The sequence below is a fragment of the Tamandua tetradactyla genome, chromosome 3 (assembly GCF_023851605.1).
Source record: "Tamandua tetradactyla isolate mTamTet1 chromosome 3, mTamTet1.pri, whole genome shotgun sequence".
NCBI lineage: Eukaryota > Metazoa > Chordata > Mammalia > Pilosa > Myrmecophagidae > Tamandua > Tamandua tetradactyla.
The window spans coordinates 173,185,360-173,211,499 of record NC_135329.1 but is presented as its reverse complement, the minus strand read 5'-3'; the positions used below and the strand labels follow the sequence as shown (position 1 = coordinate 173,211,499).

At 36.8% G+C, this 26,140-nt stretch overlaps 1 protein-coding gene across 18 annotated transcripts in view; it reads left to right on the top strand.

The window, feature by feature from the left end:
• LOC143676488 (uncharacterized) overlaps positions 1-26,140 on the top strand; it is a 339,453-nt gene that overhangs the window by 235,975 nt on the left and 77,338 nt on the right. The window contains exons 1-2 of one of the 18 annotated variants that reach the window (XM_077151997.1): positions 17,883-17,979; positions 19,324-19,413. The exons of the other annotated variants lie outside the window; for them this stretch is intronic. Coding sequence (XP_077008112.1) covers positions 19,383-19,413 — 31 coding nt within the window. The 5' untranslated portion in view covers positions 17,883-17,979; positions 19,324-19,382. Of the gene's footprint in view, positions 1-17,882; positions 17,980-19,323; positions 19,414-26,140 lie in introns of those variants that run through there. 18 annotated transcript variants of the gene reach the window in all.

Here is a 26,140-nt window from a genome sequence, read left to right as displayed (position 1 = left end):
CATATAGGAAATTTAGCTATCTCAAACTCTTTTGAGGTTTTACGGATGGTTTCCCCAAAACTTTACTTAGCACTTCCTGGGCACTCATGCCACGCTCTAGTGGGAGAAAAACAGTCCTTTCTTTAAGAGTGGTCTCTGAAATCTGTGTAGCCTGTATAAGAAAAGACATAAAATGCAAGGTGTTTAAAACGTAAGCCCTATCTATGGGTAATAAATAAGAGCCGATGACAGCCACGGGAAGGCATTCATTTTCTGATGAGAAATCTCTGCTCTTAGGAGGAATAATATCTGTGTATGCACATATACGCATACGTTTGAAATTCCAAGGAAGGAAACTGAACATCTGGTCGCTTCATTCTAGTATTTCTTAATTTATAAGGATATGAAAATTTGAACATCCCATATCAGAAAGTCTATTTTAAAGAGTCTCATTCTGTTGTATGAACATTTTTCTTGTGGATACAGCATGGAACCATTATAGCAGTTGTGCTTGTGACTCATTAGAGAAACACGTCTAAGCTGAAAATGTAGTCCATTTATGACATTAAGTCGAGCGTTCAGGTCACACAACCCATTGCTATTGCTGTAGCTTAATTCAAGATTCTGTGAAATATGCGTCTTATGTGATTAAAAATAACGAATATTGATTCTGAAGTTTTCAGAATCTTTGCTAGCTTTTGCAGTTGCAATATTCTAACACATCTTTCTTGAGTTAGCTTTGGCCTCCTCTCTCTTACTTGAGTTGAGGTGTTAATATGCTAAACTGCTTAAGAAGTACAATGTAAATGAAGTATTTCCTTCATCAACTTACAACATCAAAATGAGTTATATTCCTGTGCATATCTTACTCATGCTTAGGAAGTAGGGTTGTGAAAAAAGAGAGAATACTGAGAATCAGGAGGCTAATTCATTGATAGTGGCCAAAACGTTTCATCTTTCTGGACCAAATTTATCTACTATAATTGAAAATGATGGATCTGATGACACATCCAGTCCCTTCTAGCTTTAAAACTTAGGATTCTATCTGAAACTTTTATTACTTTACAATTTTCCTGATTACAAAAATAATACATATCTGAAAAATATAAGCAATATGGAAAAGTATTAGAACATAATGAAAAGAAATATTTCCCTTCCACCATCTAGAGGTAGATGTCAACATTTTATAAATGTCCTTCCAGACTTTTAGGACTGAATGCGTTAATTTATGTACACAGGAGTATACTGTCTTAACATATATTGTTCTCAAACCTCTTTTTACTAAAAAAAATATCAATGTCAAAAAGAACTTTCTGCAACAATGAATATACACTTACATCATCCCTTATAAAAAGCACAGATAATTCCATTGTTTGGATGCACTAAAATTATTTAACCAGTTCTTTTTTGATAATTAGGTTTTCCAGAGTTTTTCCTTATCATATACCCCAATGTGATGAATTTCCTTGTGGCTGTCCTTCTCTATATGGCTTAATGCTCCTTTGGGAAATACTTAAAAGAGAAGTAATAGGGCCAAAAATGTACACACTTTTGATATATATTGCTGTGTTAGTTAGATTCAGTTGTCAACTTGGCCAGGTGAACATACCTAGTTCTGGTGCTGCGGACACAAGCCAATGGTACGTGAATCTCATCTGTTGCTAATTACATCTGCAGTCGGCTAGGAGGCGTGTCTGCTGCAATGAGTGACGTTTGACTTAATTGGTGCTTAAATGAGAGAATGCAATGTAGCACAACCTAGCAGCTCGGCATTCCTCATCTCAGCACTTGCAGCTCAGCCCAGGCCTTTGGAGATGCAGAAAGAAGTCACCCCGGGGAAAGTTGTTTGAACCCAGGGGCCTGGAGAAAAGACCAGAGAGACCATCCTGTGCCTTCCATATAAGAAAGAACCTCAGTGGAAAGTTAGCTGCCTTTCCTCTGAAGAACCAATAAAATAAATCCCCTTTTATTAAAAGTCAATCCATCTCTGGTGTGTTGCATTCCGGCAGCTAGCAAACTAGAACAATTGCAAAAGTGTCTGCCATAAGTTTTAAAAAATTAACATTCCTATTAGCAATGCATAAAAAGTATCAGTTGTCCCTCATCCATTACTGAATAAATTATCAGTATTTTATTGAAAATCTGTCATGAAAAAGTGGTAATTCATTGTTTTTTACTCACATTTTCTTTTTTATCAGTGAAGGTGAACACCTCCTTTAAAAAAAAAAAAAGCTATTACACCCCTCTTTTCTTAATTGCCTGTTTATGTACCTAGCCCATTCTTTTCCTATTGGGAATTTTGGACTTTATTCATATTGATTTGCAAGTCATAGTTGTAGTTAATGTTACTTTGTGTTTGATATTTGTTTCGTAGTTCATATTAGTTGAGAATAAATCTGTTGCAAATTTATTTTATAACAGATCTGTTCCCCTCTAAACTTTCATTTGTATTTCAACATTGTTAATAATATTTTTTGTTTGTTTGTTTTTTGTTGGCTGGTTTGTACAGATGGAAAAAAAATGTCAGGTCCATGTCAATCCATGTCAATGATCATCTATTGTGTATAGAACTGGATCCCTAAAACTAAGACAATAAGGAAGCATGATTTGTAGTGTCTTCCTTGCAGTTTCTCCTCTTGGGGGAAGTGGCAGTGATATGTAGGTGGTCAAGGGTTTGAAAATCTGAGAATTGGGTTCTGGTCATTTGAAATTCTTAAGGCAGGAGAAGAGACTCTCCAAAAGTAAAATTGGCTTACTTCTTATATTTTCCTGGACATTGTTCATCTGTTTGGTTTTTACTATCTATGATTTAGTTCTCAGTGAAGACTCAGATTGAACAACATTTAACAGTTTTTAAAAAAAGGAAAAAGGACACATGACTGAATGCATGAGAGGTTAGTAAATTGCTATTAGGTACATTAGCAAACAACCTTCTGATAGAAATTTTGATCCTTATAAACAAACGACACTGTAAAACAAAATAAGGGAGCTAGCCAAGCTTCTGTGAACTAGGTATAAGAAATGCTGCTCACCAGATTTTTCCTTATAATAATTTTTTTTAAAACCAGTCCTTTGTTTTAACTTATCCATAAATATCTGATTAATATTGCATGAGAGACAGCAGAGTGTAGGAGAAATAGAATTTAATTGATATCTGGCTCACACTCCCAATTTTTGCCAATGACAGGCTATAATTTTGGAGAGAATCCAGAATTTCTGGTCAATCTGTCCGTTAAAAAAAATGATTTTTGCACTGAAGACCTGGCCACTTCATGCTTTCCGGGTCATTTTAAGGTCCGTTGGGGATTTATAACAGCCAAATAATCATTATGTTATTTGCTCAGGAAGGATGATAGTTCATAAGCAGTTAGGTTTATATAGATGATCTTGTGGAAGGAAGAGTTTCATTTTCATTGTTCCCATTTCAGTTGCAACAGACTTTGTTTCTCCTCCACCCTTCAACATTTCTCACTTCTCCTTTTCTCAGTTGGTGAGCTCACCTTGTTCCTCAAGCAAAAAGATCAAGGCTATCCTTCATCTATTTTCATCTTCGTCTCACCCCATTTTCTACTACCTCTACAGAGAGCTCTTCAAATTTCCCAGAATCAGAAGTCTCAGCACTGCTAACCCTTCCACTGGTGCACTCGACTGAGGTATTTTGCGCCACACTTAACCTTTCTTCTCCATTCTGTTTCTCTCTCCTCTAGTTTTAATAATACACATATCCTCATCTTGAGGAAAGCTTTTGCTTGACCCTACCTCTACTCTTTCTTCCATTCTATTTTTATCCACTTGATTTTTATGTCAGACCTCTACCTGTGTCACCTTCACATCCTCACTTCCATCCTTACCTCTAAAGCACAGTTTTCATCTCAATCACTCACCCTTTCAAAATCACTCTTTCAACATCTTTGCTGTCAGACACAATGACAAATGCAGTCTCCTTGACCCTTTTTTTTTTTTTTTTGCAGTTTTTGACGCTATTCACTGTATTTCCTTCTTGAAATGCTCTACCTCCTTGTCTTTAGTGAAATAGCTCTACTGGTTCTTCTTCATCTACTTACATCTTCCCTTTCTTTTATTGGCTGATTTTAAATTCATGTTTTTCTTCCTTTCTATATAGTCTATCAGTCACCATATAGTATTGTGAAAAAATCAGTTTCAAAAACACATGATTTGGGGAAAATGATTAAATTTCTTTGTGCATTATTTTCTTCTGTGTGACATGAGGATAACAAACTGAGCTTGAAAAGGGATAGTGAGGATTAAATGAAACTCTATGTAAAGGCATTTAACACAGGACGAGGCCAGAACAAATACTAACCTACATAATTAATTCTAGTTCTATCTTCCCCCCCCACACCTTCCTTGACTTTCCTGGCCCTAAAACCTTCCTTCTTTTCTGGCCTTCTATAGTTTAGGAAAGCATATACCACTCACTTTAATACTGAATTATTTATCACTTTTTATCGGTAGCTATTGTTTCATGTTAGTTGTATCTTTCCAATTACAAAGCAGGACTCAACCCCAACAATTCCACTGCATCCCACTCAGTACCTAATATATTTCTCAGTTTGCAATAGATAATATTTGAGAATTAATTGATCTGGAACCTTCTTCTCCCTCTGATCCTGATTTCTGACAAGTGTCCATGTCCAGCAAAACTATGGACATGTAAGGAATTCAATCTTACCTTCTTTGCCATCTGTCTGGTTTCCATAGACTTCCATAATTGGTCACAACTAGAAATTAAAGAGAATAACATTAGTGGTGTGCTGGTTTGAAAGGATGTATGTCCCCTAGAAAAGCCATTTTTAATCCTAATCCCATTTTGTAAAGGCAGCCATTTCTTCTATATTTAGCATCCTATGTTTGAAACCGTAATTAGATCATCACGCTGGAGATGTGATGTAATCGAGAGTGGTTGTTAAACTGGATTAGATGACGGCATGTCTCCACCCATTTGTGTGGGTCTTGATTAGTTTCTGAAGTCCTATAAAGGAGGAAACATTTTGGAGAAAGGAGAGATTCAGAGAGAGCAGAGATTCTAGCCACGAGAATCAGAGAGCCCATGAGCCAGCGACCGTTGGAGATGAAGAGGGAAAACGCCTCCTGGCGAACTTCATGAAACAGGAAGCCAAGAGAGAAAGCTAGTAGATGACACCTTGCCTGCCATGTGCCCTTCCAGGCAAGCCCTGAACTTTGTCAGCCTCTTTGAACCAAGGTATCTTTCCCTGGATGCCTTTGATTGGACATTTCTATAGACTTGTTTTGATAGGGACATTTTCTTGGCCTTAGAACTGTAGAGTAGCAACTTATTAAATTCCTCTTTTTAAAAGCCATTCCGTTTCTGGTATATTGCATTCTGGCAGCTAGCAAACTAGAATAGGTGGTGGTTTTTTTTTTTTTTTTTTTTTTTTTTTGTATATCGTCATTGTTTAGATTCTTGGGTCAGGTGCACCCCATCTATTTGATTGTTTCAATAAATATTTTTAGAGTAAAATATAATGGCATTATGACATAAGGGTAAATAAAGCAAGGATTCTTTCCTGTTTAGCGGGCGAGATGAACAAATAGGCAGGAAATTCTATCAGAGCGTCATGAAGAAAATCACATGGAAAAGAATTTGCTGTTAGCAAATGTGTAAAAAAGCGCACGTGAGTCATTCTTGTGGGAAGGGGAGCAATTCCGAAAAGGCTTCCAGAGGAAATTATTTCTAAGAAGAAATCTGAGATTCATTTAGACAATAAAAAAATATTATCGTTATTATTTATATAATTGCTTTAAAAAGGGACACACATGATTTGCTCTTAAACTTTTTATATGTCTTCAATTTTTAAATTTTCCTCTCACCCCCAACTCCTGTCAAATTCCAGACTGGTGCTATGCTACTCTAGGTTTTTAGTTAAGAGACAGTGGAAAGAATAAGTTAAGTTCAGAATCATATATAAAAAAACATGAAAAAGTAAATGCTCAGTTGAAACCGACTTTTCCCTCTTATGCATAGAAAGCTGCCAAAAGCTTTCAAACTTACTACCCTTTATTATTAGAAGCTGTGAAACCCAATTGTTAATATGGCAGGTAATACACAAGAACATACCAAAATGAAAACTTAGGTGATTCAATATCAAAACTGTATATTCAATGATTTTTAAAGACCTAAAGTTACACATATGCACCCATGATCAAAGTGAGGGCTGGGTCGTTCTGGTCCCACAAGATACCTCCAGGGTTACAGGAGAAAAAAATTTTTTATCTTTATTTTTATTTTTTAGGAGACATTTTTTATAACTGGCAAACAGCATTTATCCTTTCTGGCTGGGTTATGTGTAAAAAAAGGCTTATGATTCCTTTCTTTTCTTCACGAATGACTTCATTTGAAGTGAAGATAACATTTTTTACCTCTAAAGAGTATGGAGGAGAGAATAAAAGTGAAATACTCAAAGTGCTCTGACCTTGGGGAGAAAAAAAAGGCCTATATTCCAGAGACCCGGATTTGATTCCTGGTGCCTGCCCATGCAGAAGGAAAAAAAAAGAGTCATATATTTCTCATTAATAGCACACTGACCTCCAATGTGTAATTATTCAAATCAACGAATTTTGCGTTGTGCCCAATTTCCCACCTAGACAGAAGGGAAAATGTTTCCTTCCATTTCCCTAACGCCCAATAAAGTTAAGGCAAATAGAAAAGAGAATTCACTTTATCAAAATTCCCCATTGGGAACCCATGGATCCCATTTTATATGCTATTCACAATTAGCTTTAGGGTCTCTCATGCAATCGTTTCCTTTGCATAGTTAAAATATGGTTGAGTATGACAGACATTTGAAAATTCCTGGAATTTGGCAGGATGAGCTTTTTTTACTTTTTGTTCTTCTTCTCCTGTTCCCCTCCATGAGTATAGAAGCTCGAAGCTCAGAAGTTATTACCACAGTGCTGCAAGGTTGTTTACCTTCGCTCCTTCACAAAAGATAATCCAACAAATTACATTAATTATAAACCAATATGTTCCGTTCAATTCCCATATGAGCCAAACCTGGGGATGAGCATCTGCTCTTATTTTCTGAGCTCAATTTTGAGGACAAGATTCACAACAATGCTCAATCCATAATTAACAGAAAAATTAAAGATGCAACATCCCGACGCCCTGCTTTTTTGAAGCAGTATGCTTAAAAATATACATGCCTACTCCTGGCAGGCTTCCACCCCCAACTCGCAAATAGTCTATTGTTATCCCAGGCGTGTTTTTGTTTGTTTAAAATATTTACATTTATGTTGGACTTAAAATAAATATGCAAACATATTCTTAAAAAAAATGAATAATAATTTCCCTCTGTGCCAATTTTTTTAAACATTGAGATTCCTTCTTTACCTAAAAAATTTCTCCCCTAAAAAGGTTTATTTATTGTGATGTTTATTGTGAATCGAGTATATCGTTTCAAGGTATAGAAAATAAAGAAATGGGCAAAAGGTATTTAATTATTTGGTGTTATTTTTTTCTTGTTTGGCCCATAAAAAGATATAATAGTAAATTGTACCATATATCCATATCCATCTACATATATATTTAGCGCATACATCTTTTATTCTATTCATGGAAATCTGATTTAAACAGTTGGTGGTAAGCAAATATTTAAAATATCTGTATTATAGATACCTAATTCATATATAGCGTCCATATGTAGATTGAATATAAATAGGCATACTGTTTAAGTACACCCACACACCACACAGAGTGAGTGGTGAGTGGTACAGCAAATGAGCTTTTCTTTTTCTTGTTCCCAGTATAATACCTAAGTATGATGCAAAGATGGCATCCTTTGCATAATTGTTCAGAGATCCCAAGAAGAGTCACAGAATGAGTGTAATTTCATCATTTATCTTCACAGCGTATTCAGTCATGAAGAGAAAGTTATTCCGCTATCATTGAACCTCTTCTAAGTGATCTCCAAATTACTCTAAAAGCCACCTATTTGCACTTAGAACTTCTTCCCTAAAAGGATTGACCTTTGGGGTGAGCCACAGTGGCTCACTGGCAGAGTGTTCGCCTGCCATGCCAGGGTGCCTGCCCGTGCAAAAAAAAAAAAAAAAGGATTGACTTTTGTCCTTGAATTCATGTTATTCACGGGGGGAGGCAAATATGGTACATGAATCTTGATTCTCTGAGTGACAGAAAAACCATTCCACCTTTGTGGTGGTTCCGTGGAGCAGTGTGGAACAGGGGAACCCTAGCCTGCAGTCCAGGAGCTGAGGACTCGTATGACTATCACATTCTTTAAGGAAAGAGAAAGTTTATCTCCAAGGAGGTCAGAGGGGCAGCTGCCTCTGGCTTCACATTCATACAAGGCCTGTGATTTATATGTTAATATTTTTTCCAAAAATAGTTTTACATATAACCATGCACAAGATTGGAAGAAGGGAATAGTTAAGATGCTTCCAAGTACAAATAAGAGGAAATCCAACTAAGTTGGGTTTAATTGTATTGCTTAATAAAAGAGATGTAAGCTGGCAGTCCTAATGTGTCAATAAAGTTATCAAGGATAGACTCGAGTTTTTCCATCTTTATATTCTGCCATCATTAGAGCTTGGTTTTGTTCTTAATATTGTTATCTCGTTGTTTCAAAATGGCTGCCACAGTTCCAGTCATCCTATCGTCACACAATTTGATTCAAAGTAAGAATACAAATGGGGAAGCAAAATGTCTCATTCTATGAGGCTCTCCATCTTCAGGGACATGAATATTTTCCAGAAGTCTCCAGTTAATATCCCTTAAGGTCTCATTGGCCAGAACTGTGTCTCATGACACAGGGGAATGATATTCTGATTGGATTAGTCTCATAAGAATTAATTTCCTTCATTTCCCAGGATTAAGAACATTGCTGCTAATGCAGAAATTGCTGGCATATGTAAATAAAAGTTTGCTTGCCACCAAATGTCCAACATGCAAGTTTATACTTGTGACCATTACCAGGCCATATCATTTAAAGTTTCAGTAAAATACAAACACACACACACAAACACACACACATTCTTATCATTTTGCCACAAATATTGTGCATTGCATCTTTTGTGTTAATTTTTATTTCAGTAAAAACACTTTAAAAATATACATGATGTTTGGCATCCTGTGTAGCATTTTTTTTCTTATATTTCTTTCAAAAAGACAGAACTGTCTAGGCCTCTCTCAACCTCTGATAGAATTTGCCAGCCACTTGACCATGAACATGTCACTTAATTTCTCTGTACCTCAATTTGAACATGGATGAAATTGGTATAAAGATACCTAGGTGGCTTGATTTACTGCTTCATGGGGAGGCTCCAAATTGCTTTGGGACTGACAAGCTTTTGTAATCTGTATTTCACAGTCCCAGTATTTGATGCTGAGATGCAGTGCAAAGAGAAGCAGGAACCTTGCTGCTCTAGGCCCCAGTGTTGGGCACCTGAGGAGATTTCCATGAAGGAGTAAAATGTCTACTGATGCTATTTACCTTTCACCCCTGCCCAGCCCACCACGATATGCCTCAAATAGGCAAAAAGTCCAACAACTGACCCCTTTATCTTCTGGGCTAGTCTGACCTGTGAGGAGATGTTTTTCAAACATTGCATTATTCAATTTATTATTGTATGATGTTGGTAAGGATTGAGTTGAATCCTGTAGAATTTGAAATTAAGGCTTTGTAAAGTCCCAGGTTCCTGAGGTTTCATCTACTCTGCCAACTCTTCAGTGAGGTTTACTGGCACAGACCAGGATTTTGAATTGGCCACACCCAATTCCACAGAAGTTGGGAAAACTCCATTGGAATTCTTGCATGTCTTTTGGTTCAGATGTAGTCACACACAGGATATGGCAGAGCTCTAGCCTCTGATGTGGTTGAGGACACACTACTTTTAAATGAGGGTTCAGTATCTTCTTTCTTTAGTTTATAATAATTATTGAGTACTGTCTCTGGCCTGAGATTTCTTTGATGGATTTAATAGAAACAGAGACATATAACCACACATCACAGGAATTCAAATCAAGATGAACAGACAAATCCATAAGTAGAGAGTATTTCTGAAAATTATTTTTATAGCACTTGTACTGAATTAAAATTGTGCTTCTGTCTCTCCCAAGTAGTGGTTAAGTTCTTTAAGAATAGGGATAGTGTCTTTTATTCTTCCAGTGCCTTGAACTATTCCTGACACATAGAAGTTGCTCAATAGATTTTTATTAATAAATAAAATTTTGATGACATGAAAAGAGAATGAATTGAAACCAAATATATAGACAACAGGGAGGTGTAGGTAAGAACTTTGAAGGATTCCTGGAGGAATGGGGGAGGCAAGGAGGCAAGCTGGAATAAAATTTGGATAGAAATGAGAGTGGAAAAGACCCAAAAGTGAAAAGCAGTATCTGAGGAACACCATAAAGACTTTTTTTAAACTGTAATCTTATTTCAGATTGTTTACTTTCACTGCACCAGCAGAGAAGCTGGTAAGCGTTTGGAAGCTGTTTTACATGCTAGTATAAATTTTACCTTTAAGACTTTAACCTTAGGACCTCTAAGGGGCAGGTGTGCAAAGATGTGAAAGCTCAGATATCAAAAACCTCAAGAATTTTCCCTTCATCAGTAGACAAGGTGAACTGTTCGTGCAGGTTACTTGATAGAGAAGAGATTGTGAAGCATCTTAAAGCCAAAGAATTTCCACACCCCTCTAACATTTCTTCCTAGAAAATGGATTTCCTGGGTGATTTTTTTTTTAAATTGTGAATCCCAGTTATCCTACCCATATATTCAGACACTACAACTCCTGCTAAGGAGCTCCCATTTAGAGATTTGTATTTTTATAGAGGCTTTACACAGCTTGCTCTTGAAATCTCCTGGAAGCCAGCACATGATGCAGTGAGTCAAAAGTTCTCAGTGCTCCAGGACCTTCCCCAATTCAGCAAATTCTAGGGCTATAGGTGGCAAAACTAACTGCAGATCCAACCCAGTAGTAGAGAGGACGCCCATCTGTATTTTCTGCTGAGCGGCCGAGGACCAGCCCAGGAAGACAGGGCAAGATGGCAACCAAAAGGGCTTTGGGTCAGATCTTGGCACCTCAGTGAGGCCATAAAAGCCTCCTTTTCCTAGCAGGCAACTTTTCTTTCCTCTTCTTTTTTCTTTCTTCCAACACTTTCTTTACATCCATCTGAGCAGTAGAGGAGGAAAGAAGTTCATTTTTTGGTCAAATGTTTTCTTATGGTTCTGGGAAGTGTTAACTGAGCATTGGATTCACCAAGCTGAATATTTCTACAAATACTGTTTGTACCTTTAAGGCACGAAAGTCTCCTTAAAAGTGTTAATTGTCTGCATGCCATTCAGTTTTTGTTCTGATTAATAAATAATCAAATTTTTATTTATTAATAAATAAAATAAAGTAATGGCCAGATAAAACTATGGCCCATCTGCAAAAAGAACTTTGAGATTGTGTGTGGAGGTTGAAGGTCAGTGCAAAGTTGGCCCCATTATGTGAAAATGTTCACTCAAGAAATGGTTGCATGCTTCCTTTACAAAAAATACTGCATCTCAGAGCATCCAAAATGCAATTCAGTTTTACCAAGAAATCTACTCTTCAGCTACATTTTCAGGATTCTTACTGGGGCAGGGGGAATAGAGTAATGAAACAGGCTTCCTTGTAACTTTGCACAGTTCTTTTCTTGGCTCACCTCTGCATTCATGAGCCAACGGGGTTCATTTCCTGGCACAGAGAGACCTGACTGAAGGGGAAACCTGTGAATGGTGGCGGAAGCTTAAGTATCACTTCATAGGACTGTGGGTGGTTTTTTAGAGCAGGGTCTTAACCTGAGAGCTATGACCCTCCTGGTGGAATGGTTCTTACAACACTCTTAGAAAGATTGAGGACTCTAAAGAGCTTTAGGTCATCTAGGTTATGACTATGGATGTTTGCTATACTAGAAATTTAAAATAAAATAAGTTTAAAAATGTTTATTAAATTATTAAAAAGTAAAATGATAAACCCATTACATATTTACCTAACTAAGATTATCATGAAAAATAGCTATATTTTCTAAAACCTAAAAAAGTGAGAAAAAAGGCATTGTTTCATGTTTTTGCCAACTTCTTTATTTTCAGCTAAATAGAAGCTTCTGCTGTCAAACTGTGGCAATATATTGTTTTGGCTGAAGAGAGTCTGGCCTCACACAGATATATAGTTGTAAAAGCGAGGAGTATTTTATTACCCTTTTCAGAGAATTGTGACTATTTTGTTTTGATACTATAGCAAAACTTGACAAGTGGTATTTATTAATTATAAAAATATTTGTATTGTTAATATATGAATATTTAATGTATAATTTAAAACATTATTGATGTACTTCTAACAATCTGAAAGCAATTGGTTGTTTGGAAAATATTGGTTTTCTTAGTTAGGCAGAGCTTGCAAATGTTGATGCATTTCATTATACAATATATAGAAAAGTCATATTTATTAGCATTACTTTTGACCTCCTCAGAAGTCTTTAGGTATTGGGAAGCTGTCGTGGTGGCATAAGTTTTCCAAAATTCTCATTTTCACTTGAAAGCTACGTTTTACCTTTGGCAACAAATACTTTGTTATTTCTCTTTGAAGGTTTACTTTGTTCTTTTTGTCTGCCAAATACCCAAACTATGGTCTGAGTAACATTATTTTATTAGTCAGTCATTCTTTTAAATAAAAATGATGTTCCGTTAAAAAAAAAGTGGTTACAGCTCAAACATGAGTGCCTTTCCTCAAGACAGCTATTTGTACTTGAGTATGCCGCAGAGGTGCTGGGTGTGTGTTCACTATTTCATGCATAGAATGGGACTCAAAGTTTGAGCTCTAATAAGATTGCAAATTTGTACTGCTTAATAAAGGGCTTTCTTCAGTGAAACTTTTTTTTTTTAACTGCCAGTCATGACAGGGAATAATACAGCACTGCTGCAGTTTGGTGCTATTACCTTGATTTAAGTTTAGGGGCCAAGGGTTTTATCCATTATTGATTTTCATCAACGGTGCAAATCTTAACACAGAGTAAAAGGCAAATAATGCCTGCATATAATTATGAAAATAGATCTGATCTCATGTGCATCCTAAAAGGATCTTGGGGACCATTAGGGATATGTAGATCATACTTTGAGATCTCTACTCTGAAGCACGAATGGCTATTGCAGGACTTTGTGTGACATTGAATGTGCATGAAGGTTTGCATATTTCTCTTAGGGCAAAATTCAGAGGCCTCATCAGATTGTTAAAGTGTACTATTTGACCCAAAGCAGATTAAGAAATGTTATATATCAGGGCCACTCAATTTGTTGCTGTGTATCCCAGTATCTTATTCCCTAGCTATTTTGCAAATGAAGAAATAGAGGTTTTAAAAATTTAATTCATTTAACCAAAGTCACACAATCTGCACATGGTACAGGCAGGACTTCATTCCCTTTCCTTCTAACACTGAAGCCCGTGTGCTCAACTCTTAAGCTGAACCTTAGCAAAAAGCCTTGTGAACAAATGGTACAGGAATACAAGAATGGTGCAAGCAGCAGTGGTGTGAAGGAATTTGCAATCAAGAAAGAGAAGAGAGACAAATAAATAATTTAAAAGCACAAAGAGCATAAAAACAATTGTTTATCACCCAGAGAATTGGGAGGAATTATGAGACAAGAAGGTCCCATTACATTTCAGAGACCAAGAAAGACAATGATTTTAAAAGAAAGATGGCATTTGAGATGGATCATCAGATGAATGGTAAGGTTTTACAGAGTAGGGGACATTGTTACAGACGAAAGGAATGACATACAAAAAGGCAGGGAGCCAGGAAATGAAGGTTATATTTGGGAAACCATGAGCAATCTAGTTCAGCTGGAGTGTTTGGGAGTCACATACAAATGAATTCAGAAAAACATGTATTGGAATCAGCACGCCCATGCCACGCTGAAGAATTATATAAAACTCAGGTTCCATGCAGCCTTTGAAAGATTTTGGAAAGATAGATTTGTAATGGGGCTCTTTTGCCTTGGTGTATTCTTGGGATACTATTATTCATTGAATATGGCTTATTTAATGCCAGGCCACTTTAAATTAAAAGAATTTATGAAGGAATGCTTGTTAGTGTTCTTAAGAAATATTGACCAAAAGAATAATTTCCTTTCTCTCATAGAAAGATGAATGAACAGTACTGAATTGTGGTTTCCCATTGCTGCATGGGAAATGTATTCACTTGCATAGACATTTTCTGCTTATCCTTGGGTCAATATGACAGAAAAATTACTAGTATTTAAAAAAATGATTGTGCATCCTGACATTTGATAAAATTAGTCATGTGACTTGACATAACTGAAAGAAGAGCATCAACCAAGGGTTCTCATCGGTCTTGCTTGACTTCAATTTGTACTACTGAAGCATGTTTTGTTTCCCTCGGAAATAAGAAAGGAAGGTTCATTGTAAACCATCATACAGAGAGGATAATGAGTTAATGAAAGCAGGAATCCCACATTCCTGCTCTCAAGACAGATCTATAGCTATAGGACATCCTGGGCCTCTATTCCTAGGTGGAGGCTCTTAGTCATCTGAACCACCAGTTGACTGGTGGTTGACTGTACCCGTGTCCTGAAGCTTGTTTGCTTCCTTCTGCATGCTGCATACAACCATTTGTTGCTCCTCAAATTACTTCTAATTCAGATGAAAGAGACACATGAATTTGCAGCTCCCCCACAATTCCTAGACTGTGAAGACTGACATACATCTCATCTTTCTCCTGGAAATAAGCATTCCATTGCCTGAGTTTCATCACTAGTATCACCAGTTCCCCCACCACTACCTTTGCTGGTGGCCATGTATCAGCCACTGAGTGCAGATCCTATGCTAAGTACTTCACCTGAAATACTCTGAGGCTGGTTTTTTTCCCCTTCATTTTATACACATGAAACCCGAGGCTTAAAAGAGTCTAAAACTTTGTCCAAAGGTGCACAATCTGTCTAGTAAATAGACATTCTGTGCACAATGACCCATACCCTAAAACCCACCTTCTAACCTAGCTAATGGCTATTTATCACAGATTTCAACTCAAATGTCATTGCTTCAGAGAAGCCTACCTTTGACTAGACTTGGTTAAATTACTCTGTTATAAATTCCCATCTCTCTCTTTTCTTCTCCTTTGTAATGATAATCCCATATTATTCTTACCGTTTAATGTCTGCCTGCCACCAGACTCCAAAGCTCCATGAGAACAGGGACAGAATCTGTCTAGCCTAGTTCAATATCCTTTGAGCTGGTATGGTAAATTTTAGGCAGAAGAGGAAGTCACTGCTCAGGAGTGCTGGTCTTGGCTGAACACCAGATCTGGGGACCCTTAACGGTGGGGATTCATAATGGGAGTACTGGTCATCCAGGGCCAAAGACCCCAGGACAGAACAAGAAAAGTGGTGTTGACAGGACTACATATGCTACTCCAGCTGTGTCTACCTTTTCCCGACTCTAAGCTTCTCCTTCTCGCTGAAATGTGGCACCAGCTATTGTTTTTAATGTAGGTAAGGTTGAGGATGGCAGAACCGGTGGGCAGAGGAGAAACTTTGGACCTAGAATTTCTTTCCCTCTGTTTAACATGGTGCCTGAAATACAAATCTTTGTTGAATATATTCATTGAATGAATAATTGAAACTTTCTGGCACCCATTGTTTAACAGATGTTTATTCCATATCCTTTCATGGATATTGTTATTTAATTTTATTTCTTTTGGTTTAGCAACCTCCTATGAGCTTACTCCTTTTAGAAATTCACGTATAAAACTAAAGTCACAAACAATACTTACCTTTACTATGTAAAAGATAAGCCGATATTTTCTATTATTTTTTTTTAATGCTGAATCGATTCCACAAACCACTAATGGATTGCAAAACTTTTCCTTATGGATTTAGTTTCAAATACACACACACATATACACTAGGCCAATATATAAAATATTTCTCTTGCTATCCCAGGCAAACAAGTTTGAAAGGTTGCTGTTCTGAGCCAATGCTGAATTCTCTTTCCCAGTTCTTGCTTAGGAACATCTGTTATGCCCTGTGCTGCAAACCATCTCTCCCAGGTCACTAAGCCCATCTGTAGCTCGGAGGCAGATTTTCTTCTTACAGAAATTGCAGGGTTTCCACAATGGTTATTGATGGGGAGGTCTGTCTTGCTTGGAGGCATCCAGAATGTCAGCAGATATTTCCTTTTCTGGAAAAATACTCAAGGGTAAGAGAGCAGAGAACAGTTCTTTAGCTGATTTGGATGGCAAATATTTTTTTCTTTTTTAAGCTGGGCTCTTAAATGTCATTGTCCTAGTATTTCTCAAGTATCATGGGGAAGAACTTAAACAACCATTTTAATTTCCCTTTTGCTTGCTGTTTAAAAAAACTAATAAACATATACTACCTGCTTTTAAAAATGAGAATGTGTCAGAAGGCTGGATTGGAAGGAAAAGAAAAACTGCTTCACCATTAAGTGCAGCACTGACTATATCTTCTGATATCAGTTACATCACAGAAAAGGAAGATACAAATGGGCGAGATTTTGCAAACTGTTGCAAATAAACAGTTTAGTAAATGCCAGGATTAGGTTAGTGGGACCAGCTCATTCCAGAACTGATGAGAACAACTATAAATTGCTTCCACCAGAACATAAGAAGAGTTTAATTTTTTTTTCTAGGGCCACATTTTAAACCCCAGACTCTGAACAAACATTTTTTCTCCCTTCAGATTTTTTTTTTTTTAATTTGGTCCTCTGAATTTTGACATTAACCTTTTTTTTCTCACATGAATTTGATTTGATTGTCATTCTGGATATGCCATATAATGGAACTATATTATACCTTTCTTTTTTTTTTTTTTTTTACATGGGCAGGCACCAGGAATCGAACCCAGGTCCTCGGGCATGGCAGGCAAGCACTCTTACCTGCTGAGCCACCGTGGCCTGCCCCCTTTCTTTTTTTACTCAAGTTTTGTTTGTATGCTGACTGCATTTAAAGTCTAAATATATATATGGGGTTTGAAGTCTAAAGTCTAAAGAGATATATATAGGTTTTAAAGATGATCCTGACTTCAAGAAGCATTCAAAGATGTACAAGTAATATGTCTTTATTTAAAATGATTATGGCCGTGCAATATAACCACCTAAGAAACTTTACAAAACACAGGCAGATCCTCTCCTGGAGTAATTAAGGGTGACCTTCTGTCAGTGGAGCCCAGACATCATTATAGTTTAAAAGCTTCCCAGGTGATTCTGAAAGCCAAGCCTGGCTGAGAACCGTGGAGGTGGGGTGAGAAGTACCAAGTGAGAAGGGTAGAAACAGCAGAGTTCAAGAAGGCAAGATGGACCTTCAAGACCTTGCTCCAGCCTCTCCAGCCCCGTGACCCTGGGTAGTTCCCTTGATATTTTTTAACTGCAGTTTTTTCACCTTCAAATTAACTTGGAAGTATATCTTACAAGGTATAATGAAGGTTAAATTAAGTAATGTGTGTGAAAATACTTTGTAAACTCTCATGAACTCTGTATAAACCATCATTAGCAATCACAGGGTATTCTGTGGTATAAAGAATATGGGTTTAAGGGTCAAACGTTTTGGTTTTATTTTGAATGCCATGGGAGCTCATGCAATGGGTTTTAAGGCAGATGAGTGGCCTCGTCGAATATGCATGTAACAGACATCATTCTGGATGGTTGTAGAGATTGGAATGTGGAGGTGTGAGATGTACTGGAGGTAAAGACCAGATAGGAAGCTGTACCCTTGTATTCTGAGAAATTTGGGTTGACAAGCTATTAGGGTGATGGAATCAACAGAACCAAGAGACTCATTAGATGATGCTGGTTTGCGTGACGATGTGGATTGTTGTGTCATCAATCTAGGTAGAAGATGAGGAAGGTTAGGGTCGTTCAGTGGTGGTTGGAGATGAAGAAAATGAATGCATGAAATGAGTATTTTTGTTTATGTGTATGAGGTTGAGTTGGAGATGCCAAATGGTAATTACTAGGAGGCAGATGAGTTTATAGTTCTAGCACCTGGGCAGAGATTTGAACTGAAGTTGAGATTTGGGAGTCATTAGCAAAAGGATAATAGTTGATCCATGGAAGCAGATGGACTCACCCTGAGAAAACCTGATGATCAGAGGGCTGAGAACAGAACCATTGAGGAAAGAGATGAAAGGGAGGAGCCTTTTAACGAGACTAAGTAGAAATGTTATGAGGGATAAGAGGAAACCCTGATAGAACGGTGCCATTCAAAACAAGGGAGGGGCACTTTCAACAAGGATAGATTGGTGAAGGGTTTCAAAGGCTGCAGAGATGTCAATTGAAATAAAGACTGAAAAGCAGTAATTTGAGTTAGCAACTATAATGTTATTGGAAACCATGGTAATAGCACTTTCAGGTGAGTGGTAGGAATAGAAATCATAATGCCATGAGTGAAAAAGTGGATTTGAGGTAGGAAAATAGATAAATGAGTACAAACAACTTTTCCCAGATTTTTTTAAAAAAGGAAGCTAAAATGATTGCTAAAGGGGACTGAAGGTCAGGAAAGAGTTCATTTTTTAGAAGTGAGGGATGCAACTGCTTATAAAATGGAAAGAAGGTCAGAGGAAGGGTAGAAAGTGAGAGGTAGAAGATAGAGGATACAGAGGACATACAGATGAAGCAAGATGCTTGAAAAAATGGTAAGATATGGGACGCAGAACAAGACGGAGGGGTAAATTCTGGGCAGGAAGAAGTGACTTATTTTACTGAAACTGTAGGAAAAGAATAGATAACAGACATAGGTGTAGTTAAATTTATGTGTGTGCAGAGGGAGCTAGTTGATAGTTCCTACTCAGTTACACCAGTCTCTTCATGAGGCAGAAGGTGAAGTCTTCTGCTATATGTCAGGAATTGTGGAATGGGTGGAAAGAATGGAGGAAGAGTTGGACTAGTAGCTGGAGAGAATACAGGTTAGTAGACATGGGAAACAGGGAGGAGTTCAAGTCAAGATAAAATTCAAGAATATTTTGGGAGAATTGTAAATCGAATAACATTAGTGTGAGATTTGCCTTGAAAAGTAGGTGGGCTCACTCATGAGGTATTCTAAATGTTAGACTAGAGCTAGATAATTAGGCAGTAATTAATGAGTATAAGACTTCGATTAGGGAGTGATGTGAACAGAACTGTGCAGCTTTGGGGAGGCTGGGTTAGAGGAGGGAGGAGGTTAGGGACAAGAGTATTCTATAATCAGAAAATCTGTCTTTCAAAACTGATGGAGAGACTAAATAATTGCCAGTTAAACAAAAGCTGAGGGAGTTCATCAGCATTAGACCAACCTTACCACATATGCTTAAGAGAGTTTTTCAGGTTAAAAGAAAAGGTGAGAAGATAATAGATCAAAGCTGCATGGAGAAATGAAGCGCTCCAGTAAGAGTAATGACATGGGTAAATATAAATTCCAGTACAACTGTATCTTTGGGTTGTAATCCCACTTTTTACTTCCTACAGCTCTAAAAGGCTAATGCATAAAATGTAATGATAAATTGGTGGTTTTAGACTTATAATGTATAAACGTGACATTTGTGACAAGAACTACCTACATGTGGAGGAATGGAAGGCTATGGGAACATAGCAATTAAGTTGGTATCAAAATCAATGAGACGGTATAGATTTAGATGTTAAATTTAAGTCCATAGTAACTACAAAGAAAAAATGCAAGCTCGTAGAGACAGAAATTAAAATACAGATTGCCAGGGTGGGGAAGGAGGCAGGAGAAAGGGGATTTAACGCATAGTGGGTATAAGGTTTGTGTTTGGAGAAATTGGAAAATTTTAGTGATGGAAGGTGGTTAGGGTACCACAATATTGTGAATGTGATTAATCCCACTGAATGGCATGCTTGGAAGTGGCTGAAATGGGCAAGTTTATTGTATGTATGTTGCTACCGTAAAAGAAAGAAAGAGCAAGCAAAGAGGCAATGATAATTAAATACAATACAGTATCCTGTGAGGGAAATAGCAAGGAAGGGGGAAAGACTCAAGATTCAAAAGGACATTATTGGAACATGTGAAAACAAGGGAATATAGACTATTAGCTTTATACAATGTTAAATTTCTTGAACTTGATAATTGCACTTAAGGTGGTTACACAAGTGAATACCCTTGTCCTTATGTACCCTAGAAAAGCCATGATTCAATCCTAAGCAATCTTGTGGGAGCAACCTTTTCTCTTAGTCCTTATTCAGTACTATAGGTTGGAAACTTGGTTGGGTTATCTCCATGTAGTTGTGACTCAATCAATGTGGGTATTAAACTTGATTAGATAGAGACATGTCCCCATCCATTCTATGTGAGTCTTGATTAGCTTACTGAAATCCTATTAAAAAAGAAACATTTTGGAGAAAGGAGAGATTTAGAGAAAGCAGAGGAAAAACAACATAGCCACGAGAAGCAGAGAGCCCACCAGCCAGCGACCTTTGGAGATGAAGAAGGAAAACACCTCCCAGGGGGCTTCATGAAACAGGAAGCCAGGAGAGAAAGCTAGCAGACGATGCCGTGTTCGCCATGTGCCCTTTCAGCTGAGAGAGAAACCCTAACTGTGTTTGCCATGTGCCTTCTCACTTGAAAGAGAAACCCTGAACTTCATCGGCCTTCTTGAACCAAGGTATCTTTTCCTGGATGACTTTGTTGGACATTTCTATAGACTTGTTTTAATTGGGACAAGTTCTTGACCTTTAGCACTGTAAACTAGCAATTTATTAAATTCCCCTTTTAAAAAGCCATTCCATTCCTAGTATGCTGCATTCTGGCAGACAGCAAACTAGAACAGCTTAGGAAAGGTACAAAGCAAAATTAAGTTTTCAAGAAGCATGTTATGTACGACCTACACTCAAGTGTTCAGAAAATGAATAGATACATAGATGAAAGATAAATAGATAGATAGGCAGATAAGTAGATTGATACATAGATGGATAGATTGATAGAATGATACAGCCAATGTGGCAAAATGTTATAAATGGTGGATCTGGGTATTGGAATTGGGGTTAAGTGTATGTTGGAGTTCTCAGTATGGGGTTTGTATTTTTTCAACTGTCATGTAATTGTAAGTTTAAAAGTATTTCAAAATTTAAAAAAATTGTTCAAAAAGTCAGGAGGTATAACTAGCTTAGGGAGATGGGTTTGGCATTGGTCTTGTCCAATATGAGATGCAACCAGGATATTAAGAGGGAGATAAACAGAAGGCAACTGGAAATGCGGAAGAGGAATAAAGTGATCATGCCAATTTGGGAATCCTTCACCTAAACTGATTTTGAAACTCTAAGGGTGGCTGAGATTGTCAAGTCTAAGATTTAGCTAGAGGAAATAGTACGCAGAAAAGAGACAGAAAAATGACTACATATTTTTTCCATTGGGTGAGAATTAAGTGATGCAGAAGAAGAGGGAAGAAGGTGACAGAAAGAAACAAGGAAAACCAGGGTAACGCAAAGACTTGGAAACCAAGAGGGAAAGGGCATCAAGTTATGAATAACAAACAGAGACCAAATGCTGGAGGTCAAATATGATTAGGTTGAAGACACTGACACTGGACTTTGGTGGTTACAAATTCATCTGGGCCTAAAAGAAAGTTCATTAGAATGATGGGACCGAAACCCATATTGTAAGAATTCAACTAGCTGGCGGATAGTAAGAAGCAGAGGCAGAAGCTATTTCAAAAAACGTTATCAATGAAATGCTGGAGAGCTATAGGTGAATAGCTTTAAAGATGAGATTTAAATATCCGAATCCTTTTAAGGGAAAGAAAGTAACAGAAAAAAAAAAGTGATTGAACACCTAGTGCTACTGAGTAACCAAGAAGCAAACTTGTTGAGATTAGATATATTAGCTTTTGGGAGCAAGTGGGGACAACTTTAGAAAAAGTCAAAGGTGCAGGAGCATTGGAACTATGTAAAAGTGAAAGAGAGAAGGATATCTATTCTATATTTTCTTGAAACTATGTGGAACGTTTCACATTTGTTTTCTTTCTCTAGCCTACATTCTTCTTCCTTTCTTTCTTTCTTTTTTCTACATTACTAAGGGAACAGGATTTCTCTTTTACTCCATAGATTTAATAGCCAGTCTTGAGATTCCATTCATCCTTAGCATGTTTGAAGAAGTTTATGGAGAAATGCACCTCGTTGGTTTCTCAATTCCTTGCTGCTTGTGAAGATAAGAATATGTAGAGTGAGGCCTTTTTGTTTTCAAGGAAAATAGTAACCAATATGGGAGAGGGTCAGATATTCTGGGATTCTCTCCTATTCCTGGATGTTTACCCTCAGTTTTTATTCCAGAATATGAAGCTCATACTTTCTTCCTTTTTTGCTCCTCCTTGCATAAAATCATGTGACTTCACACCAATTCAAGGCCTAAAAATAAGTAAGCTCAACAATAGAGGTCCCCTTTTGGCATAAAGCTTTACTTTTACTTTTTAGTGGAAATCACTTTAAAACAAATTTTATCCAGGATATTCTGGATTTTTCTTGACCATCTAGTATTATAATAAACACTGTTATTATTTCCTACACCAAGTGAGGACGTGTTGGACAATTAAATGATCCCAGGTGTCTAGGATTCTATTTTTTACATTGCTTTATCTCTGTCTTCCCTCTCACCTTCAAATCTCAGCAAAAATGCCCAAGCCTTTTTTTCAATATTCTTCATCCTGCTTCTAATTTTCTGCTTTTAACTCAGGAAGACTGAAAAACCAGAAAACAAGTTGTTTAGAATTTTGTTTAAAATGATTACAATAAATTTGGCAAATTTGACTTTTTTTTAATGATAATACTCAATGCTGGCAAGGTTGTATTGAAGTTGGTACTTTCTGATATTGATGATGTGTCAATTAATGTATTCCTTTGGGAAACAATTTGGAAATACATGTCAAAATCCTTGAACTATTCTTATTCTATAATATAAAATTTTTACTTCTAGAACTAATGTAAGAAAATAATTGTTTGTAAAAATATTTATCCCCAATGAATTTTATTGTTTTATCATTATAATGGAGAAAATTTGGAAGCAAACTAATGATCTAATAATAGAATATATTTAAGGTAAATTATGGTACCTATAATCCATGAGATTGTATATAGTCATTAAAATGGATAGAAACAAAGATAATTAAATAACTTTATAATAAGTGCATATGATATACCATGAAATGAAGAAGGCAATTTCCCTACCCACGTTTCACATTTTTATGTTTCTGAAATTAGAATGCATCTTCTAATCATTGTCAAAAGTAACTTGCTAGTCCCAAGGAAAAGTTGGCTTTGATATTGTTATTTTATGCCATGTGCAAACTTGGCTGCATGTAGAAAGAATCTGTCTCAATTGTCATATTAGTTATTTGCATTGGAAGTTCCACATGTGGTTGAATTAAATTTGAATCCCTAGTAATGTCTTAAAAAGTGATACATCTCTGTGGTATCTAAATGGGTTGCATAAAGAGAAGATTCCTTGACATACATCAGACAGTAGAAATTGTGAAAGCTCTCAAAATAGATCAAAGTATTTTGAAATCGGTGGAAATTAATGTGAACAATTCACGAATTTGAAGGAATATTACTTTGACACCTAATATCAGTTGGTTCAAGGTGTCCAGTTGATGTTTAAGAGAATATATTAACTTTCTAGAAATGTATTAAATATAATATCTATAAATATATTAACTTTCTACTCAGCTAAGAAAATAAAATGTGACTCTAAGTTTAATGAAATAGAAAATGCAGCTGTAACCTAGTATTAAGTATTATTTGATATACATTGAAAACATGTTGTCATTCTTAAAGATTCTGCTGATCTTAAGGTCACATGCACAATTTTGAAAAGAAGACTGACAATGTGGTTAAGTATATACCTGTGGATGACCACAATTAATTTACAAAGCTCTCTAGATGCTTTGTGAAGATGGCTTAGATCAACTCATTGTCTAACCTGAGGATGTCATGGCTTTGTACTATATAGGCTCAAGTTCACGCATGCAAGTATAGGTTGGCATAAGTTTTACACTTGAGTCACTTCATCCATACCTCAAAACTGTTAATCAGAGATGCATTTTATAGAACTTATATTTAGTATTTATTAAAATGAATTTTGATTGGAGACACTTCTTCTACCTCCTCAGTTTTGGAAATCTCTTCTCCCAGATCTATCCTTAACCAGTCTAGCAGTAACTCACAATCTTCCAGCTTCTCAATTGGCTCTGCTGTTCCTACCAATTCTCCATCAACTGATTATTTTCCCTTCTCCAAATCTTTTCAAAACATCCCTGACTTGTGTCCAGTTATTCTAGGCCCTGCTGACTGATAAATGAACCAATAATAAGTTATTAAACTTTCTATTTCTCCCTCTTCTTAAAAGCCACTCTAAAAATCATGGTGGGAATTTGAGGCATTAAGGTGCAAAAGCTGAGAATTAAAGGCCATCAGGTCTTTGCTCGTCATAAGAAGGAGGTGAGACTAGACAAAAGTGTGTGTGTGTGTGTGTGTGTATGAGTGTATGAAAGCGGGGTGGATTTAGGGTGGAGAATTTTATGCATAAATGGGATACAATAATCCTGAAATCTAATAGCAGATAGTGAACACAGCTTTTGTGATATCTGCAGTGTGCATATCTTGGTTAAATTGTTTATTTTCTTCCAAGAGTTAAGATCTGTTTTTATTTTCATACTTGGGGCATGCAAAGATAGGAAGGAAAAATAATCCAGTATTTAAAAAAATTATTTCATACATATATATGTATATACACACATAAATACACATATGCACATTATATATGCCTGTGAAAATCCAGAAATACTCCCTTGGCCTGAAGACAGATGCTGGCAGCTTAGAGAGAGAATTGTATATCTGAAGACGGTGTTCTGGAAGCAGTCTTTTCTTCCCAAGGAGTGGCAGAAGCCAAGTGTCCCTGCCCCACTTGCTCTAACCAGCCTGACCTCTATGTCAGGGTACCTCCCTAAGAGTCACAAATAAGTTACCCCAACTCAGCAAAGAAATCCATAATGGAGACTTCCTTGGCTTGTAGCATCCTGCCATACTCAGTTTCCTTGGAAAGTATCTAAGAATGCATTTAACGCTTTAAATAAGAAATTTTATTTTGAAAAACCTGGAAGGCAGCAAGGACCAAAAGACTAGAAGTCCAGTATGTCATACAATCAAGAAAAAGAGTCAGGATGGATGATTGGACTTTCTATTCCAATCTGAATTGGAAAGGCAAATAAGTGGGAAAGGCTAAGGATGGCTGAAAACAAAAGTCTGTGGATCTATGTTATTGTCTCTGTTTGCAGGTAGTTAATATCCCTGAGCTGGAATTCCCTCACCTTCAAAGTAAAGGGAAGGTGGCACTGTGACTGCTGAAGCCTCTTGCATGTATTACAATTTATGATGACAGATCATTGGATTAGGTGACTTGGGGAGTCCCAAAACCATTTATCTTGCCACTCTCTTAATACTTTCTCTGGTAGATCTTGATTTGTCCTTATTTCAGCATCTTCATTTATGCTAAACAATTTATGAAAAGCTCTACTTTGGTTTCTGTCTATACAAGTTCTCTCTGAGTATGCTCTCTAAAAGTTGAATATATTAAAACCTTCTAATAAACTTAAAATAAACGGTGTGGTTAGAAAAAATTATTAATTGCATCTGGACTCCTTGTCTTAAATTGTTTTCATAACTAAAGCCTTACTGGAATTTGTGCATGTGTAGAGGAGCATAATAAAACATTTGGAATTTACTGATGATTTTACTTTATTTGGTTTGCAAAATGCATTCTTAAGTGAGCCTGGAGCCTCATTTAATGTGGGATCCTGTTCTAAGTGAATGGAAAATGTGAGGGAAAAATTAAATAAAAGAACAATATAATCAGCTGAAACCAAAATAGATGGGAATTGGGATTGAGACTATAAGGCTAAAGAGGGGTGAGCAAAAGAGTGAGGGTAAATAAGCACCAAAGGCATTTACTAGCCCACATTATTTTTTTTTCCTAGCCAAACTGCCTTTCTGTGGAGTCATGGGTAATAAAAGAAAGAAAATCAGTAGGTTTCCTGCTTCCAAAGCGGTAATTCAAAAGTGGCACAATCAGTTAATATTAGGCAATTGTAATTGGCACAGCATGTAATAATAATGCAGTGAGCTG